This window comes from Oncorhynchus clarkii, chromosome 3 (assembly GCF_045791955.1).
Source record: "Oncorhynchus clarkii lewisi isolate Uvic-CL-2024 chromosome 3, UVic_Ocla_1.0, whole genome shotgun sequence".
Classification (NCBI taxonomy): Eukaryota; Metazoa; Chordata; class Actinopteri; order Salmoniformes; family Salmonidae; genus Oncorhynchus; species Oncorhynchus clarkii.
This window is the reverse complement of record NC_092149.1, coordinates 31607867-31629011: the sequence shown is the minus strand read 5'-3', so window position 1 is coordinate 31629011 and position 21145 is coordinate 31607867. Positions and strand designations below refer to the sequence as shown.

The 21145-nt window shown below is 39.0% G+C and overlaps 2 protein-coding genes across 3 annotated transcripts in view; both read left to right on the top strand.

The window, feature by feature from the left end:
• Nucleotides 1-21145, top strand: part of LOC139385470 (B-cell receptor CD22-like) — a 29467-nt gene that overhangs the window by 6344 nt on the left and 1978 nt on the right. The window contains exons 11-19 of the mRNA XM_071130531.1: nucleotides 5339-5404; nucleotides 9869-9934; nucleotides 13500-13557; nucleotides 15578-15841; nucleotides 15952-16218; nucleotides 19410-19679; nucleotides 19785-20084; nucleotides 20500-20587; nucleotides 20659-20728. Of these exons, the coding sequence (XP_070986632.1) occupies nucleotides 5339-5404; nucleotides 9869-9934; nucleotides 13500-13557; nucleotides 15578-15841; nucleotides 15952-16218; nucleotides 19410-19679; nucleotides 19785-20084; nucleotides 20500-20587; nucleotides 20659-20728 (1449 nt within the window). The remainder of the gene's footprint in view (nucleotides 1-5338; nucleotides 5405-9868; nucleotides 9935-13499; nucleotides 13558-15577; nucleotides 15842-15951; nucleotides 16219-19409; nucleotides 19680-19784; nucleotides 20085-20499; nucleotides 20588-20658; nucleotides 20729-21145) is intronic.
• LOC139393283 (sialoadhesin-like) lies at nucleotides 801-5350 on the top strand. 2 transcript variants are annotated; one of them, XM_071141808.1, is made up of 9 exons: nucleotides 801-975; nucleotides 1354-1398; nucleotides 1767-1865; nucleotides 2969-3328; nucleotides 3455-3760; nucleotides 3853-4116; nucleotides 4227-4511; nucleotides 4755-4842; nucleotides 5072-5350. In XM_071141808.1, exons 3-9 carry the CDS (start codon nucleotides 1814-1816, stop codon nucleotides 5157-5159), a joined length of 1443 nt encoding a protein of 480 aa, XP_070997909.1. In that variant the 5' UTR covers nucleotides 801-975; nucleotides 1354-1398; nucleotides 1767-1813; the 3' UTR covers nucleotides 5160-5350. The 2 variants fall into 2 exon arrangements, with proteins under 2 accessions (XP_070997909.1, XP_070997915.1); XM_071141814.1 differs by lacking the exon at nucleotides 1354-1398 and having other exon boundaries at nucleotides 888-975.

The window sequence follows — 21145 nt, the reverse complement described above, 5'->3', positions numbered from 1 at the left end:
TTGGTTACTATATGATTCCATGTGTTATTTCATAGTTTTGATGTCTTCACTATTATTCTACATTGTAGAAAATAGTAAAAAATAAAGAAAAACTCTTGAATGAGTAGGTGTGTCCAAACTTTTGACTGGTACTATATATATATATATATATATATGTATGTATATGTATATGTATATTATGTATATTATATATTATATATATTATATATATATATATGTATGTATATTATCTCCTCAACACCGAAGGGTTAATATATTGTGTAGAGTAACATTAACACAAATTCATCATCAAAGAGACTTTTATTAATTTCTTCATGTAATTTCTCTCTTTCTAAGCCCTTTGAATTGTACGTTTATGATATCCACATTAAAGTTTGCTTTTACTTCTTCTTTGAATGGTGGCCCATTGAGTAGTAACTATGGAAAGTAACAAGTTATGCAACATATCAAACGTGTAATTTCCTTCAGCCACAGATGTCTTGAGCAGTTATTGCCCCATTCAACTGGAACTCGCTGTAAAAATAGACTTGGAACTATATCCTTACATTTGTGGATTTAAATCTCTGGATGAATTACTGTTGGCTGTATTCCTTTAAAATAAAAACATGTTTAAAAAAGAGAAATAAAGAGAAATATTGCAAGGGGCTGTAGCTTTCTGTGTAATTTACAGGTCACTGGATTATATGTCTGCTTGTATTTAATCTGGAATCAGAAGATGTTGCCTTCCTTGTGAAGCTTGATATATGTCACTAGTAACTGTGATTGAAAAGAAAATCTGATGATCATTTGATACTACAGAAGGAGGCTATCACTTGTGGGTTGACGCTTATTCAACGAAGGAAAATTCTGTGTCTTGCAAACAGCAGTGCCACTTCTTCTGAATGTCTGCAGTGACAGGCAGCTAGACAACAGACAGCGTTTATATAGCCTGAATTGTGCATTGGATTTGAACAGATGACCATCGCGTGAATACTGGTAAGAGGTCGGAGACACTATTTCTGTTTGTACTATTTCTGTTATGGTAATTCATGTGACTGTCCCAATTTTGTAACGTGGAGAAGCATTTGAAAGTGTATGTACATGTGTCCCAATTTTCGGAGGAGTTGGATTTGGGAACGCATTTCAGATATTGATAGCATCTAATTAAAATCGAATTGTAGATATTGTCAAGTTCAACAATACTACATTTTCTTTAGTGGGTCAGGTGTAGGCTACATCTAGATTAACACAAATATCAACCGTTTCAGCTCACAGCTCTGTACACTTCATTCATTTGTATTGGTCAGTGTTTTCAATGGAAATGAATCTACAACCAAAATATGAACCTGTTTGACTTCATTATGCTTCATTTAGGTATTTATACTTACTCAGAATCAACACAGCTTCATTGGCTTCAAGGTATAATGAAATAACATATTTTTTAATTCTATATTTATGTGAGGAATATGTTCATATTACTATGATTCAAATCTCATCATGATACAAATGTTTGTAGTGTAGCCAACATGTCCAATTAAAAAGCAAGAAAACTCAGACTGTCTTGTGGAGAATAGGGTCAATGTTGTTTCAGTTCCCTACAATCAGAATCTGTTTGGAATCATTCTATTAATGACAAATCAAAACAAAAATGTCAACATTTTGATGTGTTTGACTTTAGTTCAAAGTTATTTTCACTGTTGGTTTCATGTTTAAAAAAAATTAAGACAATGTAATGAAGTGTGTCTGCTGCCTCTGTACTGAACTTGTATGTATGTCTGTCTGTCCAGACAGTGTTAAAAAGCAGGTCATCTGGCCCTTTCTGATACTGAGAATTATGCACATCACAGGAGTTGAAAGACTGATCCTCATTGGTGGTCTGCTGCAAGGTGGGTTGCTGTGGGAAAGGCTGGGTCTGATACACTGCTTTCTAGCATCTCCCATTGCACTTTACCATTTACATTTGATAGGTTATCTGTAGCTAGGTTCCCATCCAATTGGTGACAGATTTTCATGTGAATATTTAAAAGTCTGCATGAAGAAAATATGAGCTGAAATGCGATGGAAACACTATGAACTTTAGATTTAGATTTGGTACATGGAAATGTAAGCGAGAATGTACATTTTGTGTGCACTATGTCATCATGCACTGATTTTTATCCCCAACTACTCCGTTTGGTGGAAACACCAATGGTGGGAAAATGCATATAATGTCTTTATCGGATTTTATAATATTCGAGTGAAAATCTGTCGTCAATTGGATGTAAACCTAGCTACTGCCATCATGATTCTTTGTTGTTATACGGTAGGACTTTCCTCGCATAAAAACTGGATGGAAACATGATTAGTGTTCTGATCCTTATTAAAAGCCCAGCGCAGTCAACATTCAGTTTTTCCTGTGTTTAGTATCATATTTATACAACAGCTGATGAAACTAACACTGTAATACTGGTTGAAATACAGGACCTTCTAATCAGCAGGTTGTGCATGGGTGGAGTTTTGTCTTGCCTAGTGACATCACCAGGGGGGTAAAGTTAATAGACAAATACAAAGAGCGTTTCAAACCTCTCTGCCAATAACTTAGATTTAAGGTTACATATCCCTTCTCTGCTCAGGTGGATTGAGCCACACTGTGGTTAATGCACCATTATGTGCCCTTCCCCACTCCCAGACAGTCCTAGCACAATTCTTGCTTGAGAAATAAATAAATAAAACACTTTTTTAAAAACTATTACAGGAAGTTGTTTTATTGTTACCCAGAAATAGTTTGATATTGAGATAAAAACGTTTGCACTGGGCCTTTAAAAGGATTGTTCATACACTTCATGTCTACTAGTATTGCTACATCCCCCCAAAATGCTAGCCAGATTATTCTGCACATCGCTAAATAACTAGCCAGCATATTTTTTGCGTTTTGTAGGAAAAAACAACACCCTAGTGAAGTTGAAAATAACCTAACACCCAGTCTAATATTTTGCTGTGTGTATTTCAGGTGTTCTGTGCCTCGACTTTGCAGCTCTGATGCCTCAGAATATAAAGGCTCTGAGTGGATCTTGTGTGAACATTCCCTGCTCATTTACACTGCAATTAGGATTTGAGTCGTTCCTCACAACTTCATGTAAAGGAATATGGAGGAAAGGGTGGCCAGGAGAACAGGTGTTTGATTCTAGTCTCACAGGAACAGGCAGAAACACCATTCAAGGGAATCTAACTGGGAACTTGCAGCAGAAGGAATGCACCACAATCCTGAATGACCTCACATCTTATCTCAATGACTACTTTTCATTCAGAATTGAATGTGACAATGCTCTGAGATATAGTTTTTTAGAACTTGTCACAATTTATGTAGAAGGTAGAGTATCATTAGAATATGCTCGTTTTGTGTTGTGTGTGTTCTGTTGTGTTCATTTTAAGTTGCAGGTTTGAACCCTGCTGTATTTAATGCACTGCTCATGTAATAAAATGATTACTCCCTCAGAAAATCCATCCAAACCCACTCTAAGTCCAGCAACAGTAAATGTGATGGAGGGGACCTCAGTGAGTCTGATCTGCTCTGCTGCAGCCCCCTGTCCCTCACTCCCTCCAACTCTGACATGGACCCCCACACTGAGTGACAGTGTGGAGGATTTGCAGGTGACTCCGAATCGAGTCATAACTTCTATCCTGAACTTTACCGCTTCACATGTCCACCATGGAGAGAAGATCTCCTGCACTGCGCTGTACAAACGACAAGCTGGCAAGAGTGATAAATCATCCAAAACTGATCTGACAGTCGCTGTTCTTTGTAAGTTGACTCATGCATGGTAAGTTTGATTCATGTATGGTAAGTTAATAATTTCTAGAGAATTTGACAACTTTCTGTGCACTCTCCCTCAGACTCTCCCAAGAACACCTCAGTGTCAGTCAGTCCCTCTGGTTCAGTGGTAGAGGGCAGCTCTGTGACTCTAACTTGCAGCAGCAATGCTAACCCAGCAGTGGGGCGCTACAACTGGTACAGAGTTATTGGAGAGCAGGTTTCAACAGTGGGGGCTAGCAGAATGCTAACTGTCCAGGTACCAGCAGATGACAGTTATTTCTACTGTGAAGCCATCAATGACCATGGAACCGAGAACTCATCTGTCATTCAACTAAATGGAATGTGTATGTACACAATGAAACCAAATATGAACAATAGTTTCAACTATAGACAGTATCATAACACACACTAAATTGACTCTTGACATACAATATCTATTGTTTCTTTCCCCCAGACCCTCCCAAGAACACCTCAGTGTCAGTCAGTCCCTCTGGTCCAGTAGTAGGGGGCAGCTCTTTGACTCTGACTTGCAACAGTAATGCCAACCCACCAGTGAAGACCTACACCTGGTACAGAGTCAATGAGAGCAAGATGGTCCCAATGGAGTCTAGATCTCCGTTTCTGGTTCTGCAGGATATCAGCGAGAGTGGACTGTTCTGCTGTGAAGCACAAAATAGCTATGGCAGAGATAGGTCCAACATCTTCGTGTATTTTCACCATTGCCCCTCCACAACTACAGGTAGGCCTACTGCTGTAACAATGAAATTGTGCTTCATTTCCATCATAGATTTAACAGATTGTTGTGTATAATTAACCAATTCAATTAATGACGATGAAATTAATTACATTTTAAGCAATTCTACAATTTAACGATTATGCTATTACCTGTATAAATTTGCTATAAAGACTATTGGTAAACATACAAAAAGTATAGAGAAAGTGGATTTGGTAACTAACAAAGTAACTCAAACATGTCTTGTAGCACAAACATCAGTTCCATCCATAATCTGTGGAGTGGTCTTTGTCCTGTGGATTCTAACAGTCATCTTCGGAGTCTATAAATATATCAGGTAAAATGGATATACTGTAATTGCTAAGCAAGTAGAATCTTGTATTTCATTATTTCAAGGACATTCTTCAGAAATAGTCTTTCATATAATCTTGGTTAACCCAGAATTTAAATCTAGCGTCATTTGGTTATTGGTAGTCTGTCAATGAGAGATTAATATATCGATATGTTAATATATCACTTTCAATATTTCCGATCTAATCTTTGTCTCCATCTCTATTCACGATCAGATTATCCAGAGGACGGAAGGTAGGTAGGGCGGTAGCACTTTATCTCACAGTACAGAAAATACTTTGGAATTACCTAGAAAATACATAATAATACTTGGTTATTTCTTTTTGTGTTACAAGTTATGAAGACAGTAATAGGTAACTTATTGTAATTACCTGGAAATAACATGGTAATCGTCTTGTGATTTCTTTTTATTATCTTTTGCTAATAAATACTGTATTATGTGAGGCACTTACTGTGTGACATGTCCCCATGTCTGCTAACAGGCAGTAGGTGACACATACGCCACACTACAGATCTCAAACGTGACCTCTACTTATGAGGTCATACAGGTGAGAGCACTCTTTAGGCTAGTATTAGTGATTTGCATGCTAAATAAAATCCCTGCAATTCTAGCACCTTTGGAATTGTGTATACAAGTAACATTTATTTGACCACACATAACATGTGTGTGTGTGTGTGTGTGTGTGTGTGTGTGTGTGTGTGTGTGTGTGCGAACATGCATGTGTGTGTGTGCAAACATGCATGTGTTTGTGATATATGTCAGAGGAAAGAGTGTGGCAGCAGAGAAGCACACAGAGAGACCAGTGGTAGTGATATGTGAACGCTGCAGAGGGGACAGCGGCAGTAACACCATGAGCGTAACTCTGGATTCACGGTTTCGGCTCTACCTGAGAGACGTGAATACAGGGAACGTGGTAGTCGACCTCATCAGAATCGTTTTAATCTATCAGATACATGTAAATAACAAGCTTAACTCAAGCTTTTCACTTTGTCATCTCCAAATATTTTGGTTTTACCATCCATTTCCACCCTTTGTCTCTTTCAGTTCATCTATATTTGATTTTATTGCACATTTCTATATTCATTTTGTAATCATATCACATTCATTCATTTCTTGATGATGATTTGGATGATGATGGTTAATTAGTTAATTGTACTAGATAGTTCTTCACTTGTGTTCCTATGCAGCTCAGTTGGTACAGCATGGCACCAGGATAGTGGGTTTGGTTCCCGGGACAAACCGTATGTAAAATGTATGCACACATGACAGTAAGGGACCGTAAAAAAATTATTGGGGGAGATGGGATGTCATTAAGAACCTAAAAAATATTTTCACATGACCCTCCCCTTTGCTTTACCCTCCCCGCGTGAATTCTGTTCTAACTCGCCTTGGTCAACTGTAAGTGCTGTTATTTTGTGAAGTGGAAACATCTAGGAGCAACAACGGCTCAGCCACAAGGTGGTAGGCCACACAAGCTCACAGAACGAGACCGCAGAGTGCTGAAGCACGTAGCCGGTAAAAAAACGTTTGTCCTTGGTTGCAACACTCCCTACCAAGTTCCAAACTACCTCTGGAAGCAACGTGAGCACAATAACTGTTTGTCGGGTTTCCATGGCTTAGCAGCAGCACACAAGTCTAATATCACCATGCGCAATGCCAAGTGTTGGCTGAAGTGGTGTAAAGCTCGGCGTGGAAACGCATTCTCTGGAGTGATGAATCAAGCTTCATCATCTGGCAGTCCGACGGACGAATCTGGGTTTAGCATAAGCCAGGAGAATGCTACATGACCCATTGCATAGTGCCACATGTAAAGTTTGGTGGAGGAATAATGGTCTGGGGCTGTTTTTCATGGTTCGGGCTAGGCCCCTTAGTTGCATTGAAGGGAAATCGTAAAGCTACAGCATACAATGCCAATCTAGACGATTCTGTTCAACTTTGTGGCAACAGTTTGGGGAAGGCCCTTTCCTGCTTCAGTATGACAATGCCCCCGTGCACAAATCTGTTAATGCAGTATGCGAATTGGAGTGTGTCCATGGTTCTGGGATAATGGTGTTGATGTGAGCCATGACAAGCCTTTGAAAGCATTTCATGACTACAAATGTGAGTGCTATAGGGCGATAATCATTTAGACAGGTTACCTTGGCGTTCTTGTAGGTATTACAGACTGGTCAGGGAGAGATTGATAATGTCAGTGAAGATACCTGCCAGCTAAATGGCTATTATTCAACGACAATCAGTTCTTGGAAATTGCATTTCCATGTATTTTAATTTGTTTAACACTTTGTTTGGTTACTATATGATTCCATGTGTTATTTCATAGTTTTAATGTCTTCACTATTATTCTACATTGTAGAAAATAGTAAAAATAAAGAAAAACTCTTGAATGAGTAGGTGTGCCCAAACCTTTGATAGGTACTATATATACAGTGCCTTGCGAAAGTATTCAGCCCCCTTGAACTTTGCGAACTTTTGCCACATTTCAGGCTTCAAACATAAAGATATAAAACTGTATTTTTTTGTGAAGAATCAACAACAAGTGGGACACAATCATGAAGTGGAACGACATTTATTGAATATTTCAAACTTTTTTAACAAAAGAAAAACTGAAAAATTGGGCGTGCAAAATTATTCAGCCCTCTTAAGTTAATACTTTGTAGCGCCACCTTTTGCTGCGATTACAGCTGTAAGTCGCTTGGGGTATGTCTCTATCAGTTTTGCACATCGAGAGACTGAAATGTTTTCCCATTCCTCCTTGCAAAACAGCTCGAGCTCAGTGAGGTTGGATGGAGAGCATTTGTGAACAGCAGTTTTCAGTTCTTTCCACAGATTCTCGATTGGATTCAGGTCTGGACTTTGACTTGGCCATTCTAACACCTGGATATGTTTATTTTTGAACCATTCCATTGTAGAATTTGCTTTATGTTTTGGATCATTGTCTTGTTGGAAGACAAATCTCCGTCCCAGTCTCAGGTCTTTTGCAGACTCCATCAGGTTTTCTTCCAGAATGGTCCTGTATTTGACTCCATCCATCTTCCCATCAATTTTAACCATGTTCCCTGTCCCTGCTGAAGAAAAGCAGGCCCAAACCATGATGCTGCCACCACCATGTTTGACAGTGGGGATGGTGTGTTCAGTGTGATGAGCTGTGTTGCTTTTACGCCAAACATAACGTTTTGCATTGTTGCCAAAAAGTTCAATTTTGGTTTCATCTGACCAGAGCACCTTCTTCCACATGTTTGGTGTCTCCCAGGTGGCTTGTGGCAAACTTTAAACGACACCTTTTATGGATATCTTTAAGAAATGGCTTTCTTCTTGCCACTCTTCCATAAAGGCCAGATATACGACTGATTGTTGTCCTATGGACAGAGTCTCCCACCTCAGTTGTAGATCTCTGCAGTTCATCCAGAGTGATCATGGGCCTCTTGGCTGCATCTCTGATCAGTCTTCTCCTTGTATGAGCTGAAAGTTTAGAGGGACGGCCAGGTCTTGGTAGATTTGCAGTGGTCTGATACTCCTTCCATTTCAATATTATCGCTTGCACAGTGCTCCTTGGGATGTTTAAAGCTTGGGAAATCTTTTTGTATCCAAATCCGGCTTTAAACTTCTTCACAACAGTATCTCGGACCTGCCTGGTGTGTTCCTTGTTCTTCATGATGCTCTCTGCGCTTTTAACGGACCTCTGAGACTATCACAGTGCAGGTGCATTTATACAGAGACTTGATTACACACAGGTGGATTGTATTTATCATCATTAGTCATTTAGGTCAACATTGGATCATTCAGAGATCCTCACTGAACTTCTGGAGAGAGTTTGCTGCACTGAAAGTAAAGGGGCTGAATAATTTTGCACGCCCAATTTTTCAGTTTTTGATTTGTTAAAAAAGTTTGAAATATCCAATAAATGTCGTTCCACTTCATGATTGTGTCCCACTTGTTGTTGATTCTTCACAAAAAAATACAGTTTTATATCTTTATGTTTGAAGCCTGAAATGTGGCAAAAGGTCGCAAAGTTCAAGGGGGCTGAATACTTTCGCAAGGCACTGTATATATATATGTATGTATATGTATATGTATATTATGTATATTATATATATATAATGTATATTATCTCCTCAACACTGAAGGGTTAATATATTGTGTAGAGCAACATTAATATAAATTCATCATCAAAGAGACTTTTATTAATTTCTTCATGTAATTTCTCTCTTTCTAAGTCCTTTGAATTGTACGTTTATGATATCCACATTAAAGTTTGCTTTTACTTCTTCTTTGAATTAATGAGATTAATGACATTTTAAGCAATTCTACAATTTAACGATTATGCTATTACCTGTATAAATTTGCTATAAAGACTATTGGTAAACATACAAAAAGTATAGAGAAAGTGGATTTGGTAACTAACAAAGTAACTCAAACATGTCTTGTAGCACAAACATCAGTTCCATCCATAATCTGTGGAGTGGTCTTTGTCCTGTGGATTCTAACAGTCATCTTCGGAGTCTATAAATATATCAGGTAAAATGGATATACTGTAATTGCTAAGCAAGTAGAATCTTGTATTTCATTATTTCAAGGACATTCTTCAGAAATAGTCTTTCATATAATCTTGGTTAACCCAGAATTTAAATCTAGCGTCATTTGGTTATTGGTAGTCTGTCAATGAGAGATTAATATATCGATATGTTAATATATCACTTTCAATATTTCCGATCTAATCTTTGTCTCCATCTCTATTCACGATCAGATTATCCAGAGGACGGAAGGTAGGTAGGGCGGTAGCACTTTATCTCACAGTACAGAAAATACTTTGGAATTACCTAGAAAATACATAATAATACTTGGTTATTTCTTTTTGTGTTACAAGTTATGAAGACAGTAATAGGTAACTTATTGTAATTACCTGGAAATAACATGGTAATCGTCTTGTGATTTCTTTTTATTATCTTTTGCTAATAAATACTGTATTATGTGAGGCACTTACTGTGTGACATGTCCCCATGTCTGCTAACAGGCAGTAGGTGACACATACGCCACACTACAGATCTCAAACGTGACCTCTACTTATGAGGTCATACAGGTGAGAGCACTCTTTAGGCTAGTATTAGTGATTTGCATGCTAAATAAAATCCCTGCAATTCTAGCACCTTTGGAATTGTGTATACAAGTAACATTTATTTGACCACACATAACATGTGTGTGTGTGTGTGTGTGTGTGTGTGTGTGTGTGTGTGTGTGTGTGTGTGTGTGTGTGTGTGTGTGTGTGTGTGTGTGTGTGTGTGTGTGTGTGTGTGCGAACATGCATGTGTTTGTGATGTATGTCAGAGGAAAGAGTGTGGCAGCAGAGAAGCACACAGAGAGACCAGTGGTAGTGATATGTGAACGCTGCAGAGGGGACAGAGGCAGTAACACCATGAGCGTAACTCTGGATTCACGGTTTCGGCTCTACCTGAGAGACGTGAATACAGGGAACGTGGTAGTCGACCTCATCAGAATCGTTTTAATCTATCAGATACATGTAAGTAACAAGCTTAACTCAAGCTTTTCACTTTGTCATCTCCAAATATTTTGGTTTTACCATCCATTTCCACCCTTTGTCTCTTTCAGTTCATCTATATTTGATTTTATTGCACATTTCTATATTAATTTTGTAATCATATCACATGTATTCATTTCTTGATGATGATTAGGATGATGATGGTTAATTGTACTAGATAGTTCTTTACTTGTGGTCCTATGCAGCTCAGTTGGTACAGCATGGCACCAGGATAGTGGGTTTGGTTCCCAGGAAAAACCGTATGTAAAATGTATGCACACATGACAGTAAGGGACCGTAAAAAGAATATTGGGGGAGACGGGATGTCATTAAAAAACAAAAAATATTTTCACATGACCCTCCCCTTTGCTTTACCCTCCCCGCGTGAATTCTGTTCTAACTCGCCTTGGTCAACTGTAAGTGCTGTTATTTTGTGAAGTGGAAACATCTAGGAGCAACAACGACTCAGCCACAAGGTGGTAGGCCACACAAGCTCACAGAACGAGACCGCAGAGTGCTGAAGCACGTAGCGTGTAAAAAACGTTTGTCCTTGGTTGCAACACTTCCTACCAAGTTCCAAACTACCTCTGGAAGCAACGTGAGCACAATAACTGTTTGTCAGGTTTCCATGGCTGAGCAGCAGCACACAAGTCTAATATCACCATGCGCAATGCCAAGTGTTGGCTGAAGTGGTGTAAAGCTCGGCGTGGAAACGCATTCTCTGGAGTGATGAATCAAGCTTCATCATCTGGCAGTCCGACGGACGAATCTGGGTTTAGCATAAGCCAGGAGAATGCTACATGACCCATTGCATAGTGCCACATGTAAAGTTTGGTGGAGGAATAATGGTCTGGGGCTGTTTTTCATGGTTCGGGCTAGGCCCCTTAGTTGCATTGAAGGGAAATCGTAAAGCTACAGCATACAATGCCAATCTAGACGATTCTGTTCAACTTTGTGGCAACAGTTTGGGGAAGGCCCTTTCCTGCTTCAGTATGACAATGACCCCGTGCACAAATCTGTTAATGCAGTATGCGAATTGGAGTGTGTCCATGGTTCTGGGATAATGGTGTTGATGTGAGCCATGACAAGCCTTTGAAAGCATTTCATGACTACAAATGTGAGCGCTATAGGGCGATAATCATTTAGACAGGTTACCTTGGCGTTCTTGTAGGTATTACAGACTGGTCAGGGAGAGATTGATAATGTCAGTGAAGATACCTGCCAGCTAAATGGCTATTATTCAACGACAATCAGTTCTTGGAAATTGCATTTCCATGTATTTTAATTTGTTTAACACTTTGTTTGGTTACTATATGATTCCATGTGTTATTTCATAGTTTTGATGTCTTCACTATTATTCTACATTGTAGAAAATAGTAAAAAATAAAGAAAAACTCTTGAATGAGTAGGTGTGTCCAAACTTTTGACTGGTACTATATATATATATATATATATATGTATGTATATGTATATGTATATTATGTATATTATATATTATATATATTATATATATATATATGTATGTATATTATCTCCTCAACACCGAAGGGTTAATATATTGTGTAGAGTAACATTAACACAAATTCATCATCAAAGAGACTTTTATTAATTTCTTCATGTAATTTCTCTCTTTCTAAGCCCTTTGAATTGTACGTTTATGATATCCACATTAAAGTTTGCTTTTACTTCTTCTTTGAATGGTGGCCCATTGAGTAGTAACTATGGAAAGTAACAAGTTATGCAACATATCAAACGTGTAATTTCCTTCAGCCACAGATGTCTTGAGCAGTTATTGCCCCATTCAACTGGAACTCGCTGTAAAAATAGACTTGGAACTATATCCTTACATTTGTGGATTTAAATCTCTGGATGAATTACTGTTGGCTGTATTCCTTTAAAATAAAAACATGTTTAAAAAAGAGAAATAAAGAGAAATATTGCAAGGGGCTGTAGCTTTCTGTGTAATTTACAGGTCACTGGATTATATGTCTGCTTGTATTTAATCTGGAATCAGAAGATGTTGCCTTCCTTGTGAAGCTTGATATATGTCACTAGTAACTGTGATTGAAAAGAAAATCTGATGATCATTTGATACTACAGAAGGAGGCTATCACTTGTGGGTTGACGCTTATTCAACGAAGGAAAATTCTGTGTCTTGCAAACAGCAGTGCCACTTCTTCTGAATGTCTGCAGTGACAGGCAGCTAGACAACAGACAGCGTTTATATAGCCTGAATTGTGCATTGGATTTGAACAGATGACCATCGCGTGAATACTGGTAAGAGGTCGGAGACACTATTTCTGTTTGTACTATTTCTGTTATGGTAATTCATGTGACTGTCCCAATTTTGTAACGTGGAGAAGCATTTGAAAGTGTATGTACATGTGTCCCAATTTTCGGAGGAGTTGGATTTGGGAACGCATTTCAGATATTGATAGCATCTAATTAAAATCGAATTGTAGATATTGTCAAGTTCAACAATACTACATTTTCTTTAGTGGGTCAGGTGTAGGCTACATCTAGATTAACACAAATATCAACCGTTTCAGCTCACAGCTCTGTACACTTCATTCATTTGTATTGGTCAGTGTTTTCAATGGAAATGAATCTACAACCAAAATATGAACCTGTTTGACTTCATTATGCTTCATTTAGGTATTTATACTTACTCAGAATCAACACAGCTTCATTGGCTTCAAGGTATAATGAAATAACATATTTTTTAATTCTATATTTATGTGAGGAATATGTTCATATTACTATGATTCAAATCTCATCATGATACAAATGTTTGTAGTGTAGCCAACATGTCCAATTAAAAAGCAAGAAAACTCAGACTGTCTTGTGGAGAATAGGGTCAATGTTGTTTCAGTTCCCTACAATCAGAATCTGTTTGGAATCATTCTATTAATGACAAATCAAAACAAAAATGTCAACATTTTGATGTGTTTGACTTTAGTTCAAAGTTATTTTCACTGTTGGTTTCATGTTTTAAAAAAATTAAGACAATGTAATGAAGTGTGTCTGCTGCCTCTGTACTGAACTTGTATGTCTGTCTGTCTGTCCAGACAGTGTTAAAAAGCAGGTCATCTGGCCCTTTCTGATACAGAGAATCATGCACATCACAGGAGTTGAAAGACTGATCCTCATTGGTGGTCTGCTGCAAGGTGGGTTGCTGTGGGAAAGGCTGGGTCTGATACACTGCTTTCTAGCATCTCCCATTGCACTTTACCATTCACATTTGATAGGTTATCTGTAGCTAGGTTCCCATCCAATTGGTGACAGATTTTCATGTGAATATTTAAAAGTCTGCATGAAGAAAATATGAGCTGAAATGCGATGGAAACACTATGAACTTTAGATTTAGATTTGGTACATGGAAATTTAAGCGAAAATGTACATTTTGTGTGCACTATGTCATCATGCACTGATTTGTATCCCCAACTACTCTGTTTGGTGGAAACACCAATGGTGGGAAAATGCATATAATGTCTTTATCGGATTTTATAATATTCGAGTGAAAATCTGTCGTCAATTGGATGTAAACCTAGCTACTGCCATCATGATTCTTTGTTGTTATACGGTATGACTTTACTCGCATAAAAACTGGATGGAAACATGATTAGTGTTCTGATCCTTATTAAAAGCCCAGCGCAGTCAACATTCAGTTTTTCCTGTGTTTAGTATCATATTTATACAACAGCTGATGAAACTAACACTGTAATAATGTGATCGGTGTTATTTCCCGATAGTGGCTGGTTGAAATACAGGACCTTCTAATCAGCAGGTTGTGCATGGGTGGAGTTTTGTCTTGCCTAGTGACATCACCAGGGGGGTAAAGTTAATAGACAAATACAAAGAGTGTTTCAAACCTCTCTGCCAATAACTTAGTTTTAAGGTTACATATCCCTTCTCTGCTCAGGTGGATTGAGCCACACTGTGGTTAATGCACCATTATGTGCCCTTCCCCACTCCCAGACAGTCCTAACACAATTTTTGCTTGATAAATAAATACATAAAAACCTTTTTTTTTTTTTTACTATTACAGGAAGTTGCTTTATTGTTACCCAGAAATAGTTTGATATTGAGATAAAAACGTTTGCACTGGGCCTTTAAAAGGATTGTTCATACACTTCATGTCTACTAGTATTGCTACATCCCCCCAAAATGCTAGCCAGATTATTCTGCACATCGCTAAATAACTAGCCAGCATATTTTTGGCGGTTTGTAGGAAAAAACAACACCCTAGTGAAGTTGAAAATAACCTAACACCCAGTCTAATATTTTGCTGTGTGTATTTCAGGTCTTCTGTGCCTCGACTTTGCAGCGCTGATGCCTCAGAATCTAATGGCTCTGAGTGGATCTTGTGTGAACATTCCCTGCTCATTTACACTGCAATTAGGATTTGAGTCGTTCCTCACAACTTCATGTAAAGGAATATGGAGGAAAGGGTGGCCAGGAGTACAGGTGTTTGATTCTAGTCTCACAGGAACAGGCAGAAACACCATTCAAGGGAATCTAACTGGGAACTTGCAGCAGAAGGAATGTACCACAATCCTGAATGACCTCACATCTTATCTCAATGACTACTTTTCATTCAGAATTGAATGTGACAATGCTCTGAGATATAGTTTTTTAGAACTTGTCACAATTTATGTAGAAGGTAGAGTATCATTAGAATATGCTTGTTTTGTGTTGTGTGTGTTCTGTTGTGTTCATTTTAAGTTGCAGGTTTGAACCCTGCTGTATTTAATGCACTGCTCATGTAATAAAATGATTACTCCCTCAGAAAATCCATCCAAACCCACTCTAAGTCCAGCAACAGTAAATGTGATGGAGGGGACCTCAGTGAGTCTGATCTGCTCTGCTGCAGCCCCCTGTCCCTCACTCCCTCCAACTCTGACATGGACCCCCACACTGAGTGACAGTGTGGAGGATTTGCAGGTGACTCCGAATCGAGTCATAACTTCTATCCTGAACTTTACCGCTTCACATGTCCACCATGGGGAGAAGATCTCCTGCACTGCGCTGTACAAACGACAAGCTGGCAAGAGTGATAAATCATCCAAAACTTATCTGACAGTCGCTGTTCTTTGTAAGTTGATTCATGCATGGTAAGTTTGATTCATGTATGGTAAGTTAATAATTTCTAGAGAATTTGACAACTTTCTGTGCACTCTCCCTCAGACTCTCCCAAGAACACCTCAGTGTCAGTCAGTCCTTCTGGTTCAGTGGTAGAGGGCAGCTCTGTGACTCTAACTTGCAGCAGCAATGCTAACCCAGCAGTGGGGCGCTACAACTGGTACAGAGTTATTGGAGAGCAGGTTTCAACAGTGGGGGCTAGCATAATGCTAACTGTCCAGGTACCAGCAGATGACAGTTATTTCTACTGTGAAGCCATCAATGACCATGGAACCGAGAACTCATCTGTCATTCAACTAAATGGAATGTGTATGTACACAATGAAACCAAATATGAACAATAGTTTTAACTATAGACAGTATCATAACACACACTAAATTGACTCTTGACATACAATATCTATTGTTTCTTTCCCCCAGACCCTCCCAAGAACACCTCACTGTCAGTCAGTCCCTCTGGTTCAGTGGTAGAGGGCAGCTCTGTGACCCTGACCTGCAACAGCAATGCCAACCCTGCAGTGAAGAACTACACCTGGTACAAAATCAATGGGACTGAGGCTGTCCTTTTAGGATCTGGAGAGAGCTTCACCTTAGACAGTAAAGCAAGTGATAGTGGGGAGTACTGCTGTGAAGCACTGCATGCACTCGGTACAGAAAAAGCCACAGTTGTTCAGCTGGATATTCAATGTAAGTTATATACATTATACTTTTGCAGTGGTATGGTCAGGGATGGAACTTAAAGATATTGGGCACTGGCCAGCCAGGATAGCAGACTGCAATTTTTACTGGCCTGGGTCCAAAATAAATACTCAATATTTGAAAAGACAAAATGTCACTAGCTGCTGGGCTAGTCGGGCACATTTTCTACTAGCCCAGTCTGAAAAGTACTAGCCACGGGTTAGCGGGCTAGCTTAATTTCTATCCCTGGGTATAATACAGTATATCGCCTAGTGTAGGAACAGAAACATAGAAACATCAAGATGCTGCTAACACTTTACCATATGGCTACATTAATTGGCATCAACTAATGTATCATTTAATGGTGTCAATGCATTTGTTAATCATTTACTAATGGTAAAGAAACACAACATATTTTAGCCATAATTTTGAAATGGTACATGTAGAGCATTTCAGTTAATATACAGTTGAAGTCGGAAGTTTACATACACCTTAGCCAAATACATTTAAACTCAGTTTTTCACAATTCCTGACATTTGATCCTAGTAAAATGCCCTGTCTTAGGTCAGTTAGGATCACCACTTTATTTTAAGAATGTGAAATGTCAGAATAATAGAGTAGAGAGAATCATTTATTTCAGCTTTTCTTTCTTTCTTCACATTACCAGTGGGTCAGAAGTTTACACACACTCAATTAGTATTTTGTAGCATTGCCTTTAAATGGTTTAACTTGGGTAGCCTTCCACAAGCTTCCAACAATAAGTTGGGTGAATTTTGGCCCATTCCTCCTGACAGAGCTGGTGTAACTGAGTCAGGTTTGTAGGCCTCCTCGCTCACATACGCTTTTTCAGTTCTGAGGTCAGGGCTATTGGGACACCTGTTGACAACTTCCGGTGAAATTGGAGGGCGCGCAATTCAAATAAATAATCATAACAATTATGGATATGAAACATTTAGATACATAGAAGTGTCTTATATCGGTTAAAAGCTTAAATTCTTGTTAATCTAACTGCACTGTCCGATTTACAATTGGCTTTACAGCGAAAGCATGCCCTGTCATAAATTCAGAAATAGCGATTAAATATTCACTTACTTTTTGAAAATCTTCCTCTGATTTGCAATCCAAAGGGTCCAAGCTACAACATGTAGTGTCATTATATCCCAAAAATTCAATTTAGTTGGCACCATCGATTGAGTAATCCACTTGTTCAACATGCAGAGAAAGGAATCCAAAAAGCTACAGCTAAATTTTGTTAAAACAAGTCAAAATATGTTTCTATGTAATCCTCAGCTACCCTAAAATGTAAGTAAACTATAATATTTCATACGGAAAGAAGTATGTTCAATAGGAAATTGATATTAGCAGGTCCGCATCCTCTTCATCGCAAGCTCACAGACTGATTTCCAACTCTGAGTCCCAGTACTAAAACTCATAATTCTCCCTCGTTTTGGAAGAAACAAGCCTGAAACCTTGAACAAAGACTGTTGACATCTAGTGGAAGCCATAGAAATTGCAATCTGGGAGCTGGATTTGGATTTGCCCTTTTTCCTTCCATTGTAAGAGCATGGGCTCACAAAAAAGAAAGACATTCCAGTTGGTTTTTCTTTGGATTTCCCTCCTACCATATCTATTGTGTTATACTTTCATACATTTTTTAAAACTTTTCTACAAACCTCAAAGTAAACTGCCTGTTACTCAGGCCCAGAAGCTAGGATATGCATATAATTGGTAGTATTGGAAAGAAAACACTCTGAAGTTTCTAAAACTGTTAAAATAATGTCTGTGAGTATAACAGACCTGATATGGCAAGAAAAAACTCAAGGAAAATCCATCCGGAATAAAAAAGAATTGAGGTCACAGGCCTTTTCAATGCTAGCCTATTGGATATACAAAAAATAGCTCCCAGATTGCAGTTCCTATGGCATCCACTAGATGTCAACAGTCTTTAGACAGGGTTTCAGGCTTGTTTCTTGAAAAACTAACAAGTAGTTGTTGTTTATCAAAGGTGTTCTCATCAGGAAAGGGAGGCTTTTGGTGCACGTGAACGAGGGCGCGCTCTTCATTATTTTCCTTTTCTATTGAACACCGTTCTTTCCGTCTGAAATATTATTGTTTATTTACATATTAGGGTACCTGAGGATTAATTAGAAACATTGCTTGACTTATTTGGACTAAGTCGAAGGAGTGGATTACTGAAATCAATGGCACCAACTAAACATACTTTAAAATATAAATATTTTAGGTAATATTATTTGACTGTGGCGCTATGCTATTCAGCGGTCGCTGATGACAATTATCCTGTGCTTAATAAGGGATGGGTAGCGTCAAGAAGTTAATGACTCCAACCTAAGTGTATGTAAACTTCCGCCTTCAACTGTAGTTGATGCTAATCTATAACCTTATTGTAAAGTGTTACCAAGATGCTTTAAAACACTCTATTTATGACTGGTTGAATATCACTCTGTTGAGGAACACATCCAGCTGCTGTGACTGGCCAATGTCTGGGTCAGTGCCCAGACTGTCTGGTCCAATGACAGTGAGCCATTGTCCCGTTGCGTGACGACCATGAAAAATCTTTACTGTGTGTGTGTCAATGCGCTCCATCACTGAAGCCTGTTGTCGAGTTTGTATGGCAGTGTGAATATGTTTATGCATGGCTGTTTTCTATGTATTGCCATTGGCCATTCCTAGTCAAGATTTCTACATATCAACCCCCCGCCCCCCGCTCCAGGTGCAGATTGTGTTTTATCTCAACTGAAGGGTTTCCAAAGACAAACCTAGAAAGAAAAATCATTATGGCCCAAATCCAGCCCCCATTTGTAATCCGCCGACATGTTTATGTGGCCTAGTAAACACTTGGAATTACGCTCCAGAAGTGTACCATGTTTAATTGGCGTAACTAAGCCAGATCATTACCATGGAAAAGCTAAACCTAGCTTATCAAGGTGGATGCGGCCCGCTTATGGTGTGATTCAAAGTGGTAACTGGGCCAAATCTACATGCCGGCCCAGGTTTGGCCCTTATTGTGGAAAGGATCTGGCTTAGGTATGGCAACTGAATCTGGCTCACAGCTGGCTTATTTGTATAGAGTTATAGATATGTAGCATGGTAAGTATGGATAGGCAGACTTCTTAACAGTGGTGCTAGTGCATAATGCTCAATAATTTTTTTAATGATAACACAGCACTGTTTTCTTCCAGATCCCCCCAAGAACACCTCATTGTCAGTCAGTCCCTCTAGCTCAGTAGCAGAGGGCAGCTCTGTGACTCTGACTTGCAGCAGCAATGCCAACCCAGCAGTGAAGAACTACACCTGGTACAGAGTTGAGGGAAGGGAGAAGGACATTGTCGGGTCTGAAGAGGACCTCAACATCTCCAGTGTGACCAGGCTTTCAAATGAAAAGTACTACTGTGAGGCTCAGAATGTCCATGGACTGCAGACCTCTGAAGCCATCAGTATCAATGTAACGTGTATGTACTGTATAGTATTTATTCTACTGATTTTGAATCACAATCACTCATTCATCTGAATGAACTATTAAGAATAATCGCGTCCTTCCTTTCTGTTCGCTGTAGTTGCTTCAGAGATCCTGAACACCTCTCACTGCATCAGGATTTCAGCTACATCTCAGATCAGATGTTTCTGTGATAGCTATGGGAACCCTGCTCCCACACTGGTGTGGCAACTGGCTGGAGAGTCTGTCAATCACTCCACTAACACCATCATCAGTGAGGAGCCAATGGGCCGAGCAGGCCTGAGGAGCTCCCTCACCATCCACCAATCACAGAAAATACAGAGTCTGGTCTGCCTCAGCTCCAACTTTATTGCTTTTGACAGCTTCTCATTTGACTTAACATCAATGAAAACATTGGAAGGTAGATTTAGGAGACATTAGTCCTGCTCTACACCAGAATTAGTTCCTAACAGTCCCCCGGTCCCACTAACCATTCAAGAGCTTGGAACTATAAGGTTCTATCTGTATTTTTGTCAAAATGTCATTATTGACATAGCCTTGCTCTGTTCAATGTTCTCTACGTATATAGTTAAAAAAATATATATATATTCATGTTGTTAAGTTCAAAAGAATACAAGATAAAAATGGCTGACACAATTCAAACCAATGACAGTTCGGAACTTTAAAGCCAATTGTCTCAGAATCATCTTTTTGAAACAAGAACCTTGTAGTCCCAAGCTCTCACATTGCCAAATAAGAAGGATTTTTAGTACAAAGAAGGAATTGTGGCGCTTGTTTTACAACTCATTTGTTTGCTCTACTTTGTGATTGCACAGGTTTCCATCTTCCCTCTCTGTTGATCGGGGCTGGTGTGGGGGCAGGAGTGATGATGCTCCTATGCATCCCACTGCTTCACTTCTGCAAGTAAGTGACTGACACAGGGTCTGGACTGGTATTTGACGCCATTATCTAAACCTCTGTTGTTTTGCTCTCAGGCATAGGAGAGCCAGGCAGTCACCAAACAAAAGACAGAAGGACACAGCAGAGTTCATAGTGACGGATGAGGTAAGTAACTACACTGACATTCCGACATTGTATGTGCTTACAGTCTAACAATGTGGAAAGGTGTTGATATACATATCTCACAGAAGAGGGTGCATGAACAGCCTATCACATATCCTAGATGGCGCACACATTTCAGCACTGGTATTTTTGTTGCAGTGAAAGATTAGAGGTAGCTTGGCTGTGAAAATGCAAAAATCAACAGTGTGCATGAAGAGGAACTCATGTCAGTTTAGGCTGCGGTGGCACATTACTGTAATCAAGTCTTTTGCAACCATATCGTCTGGATCTCATGTTAAACAACTAGCTAACAACTAGCCCTTTCCTATCCAGTGGTTGACTGGATCATATGATTGTTTTGCATTGTTTTGTGTGGACACCAGGAAGTTACAGCTAATAGGAGTCCACATAAAAAAACTT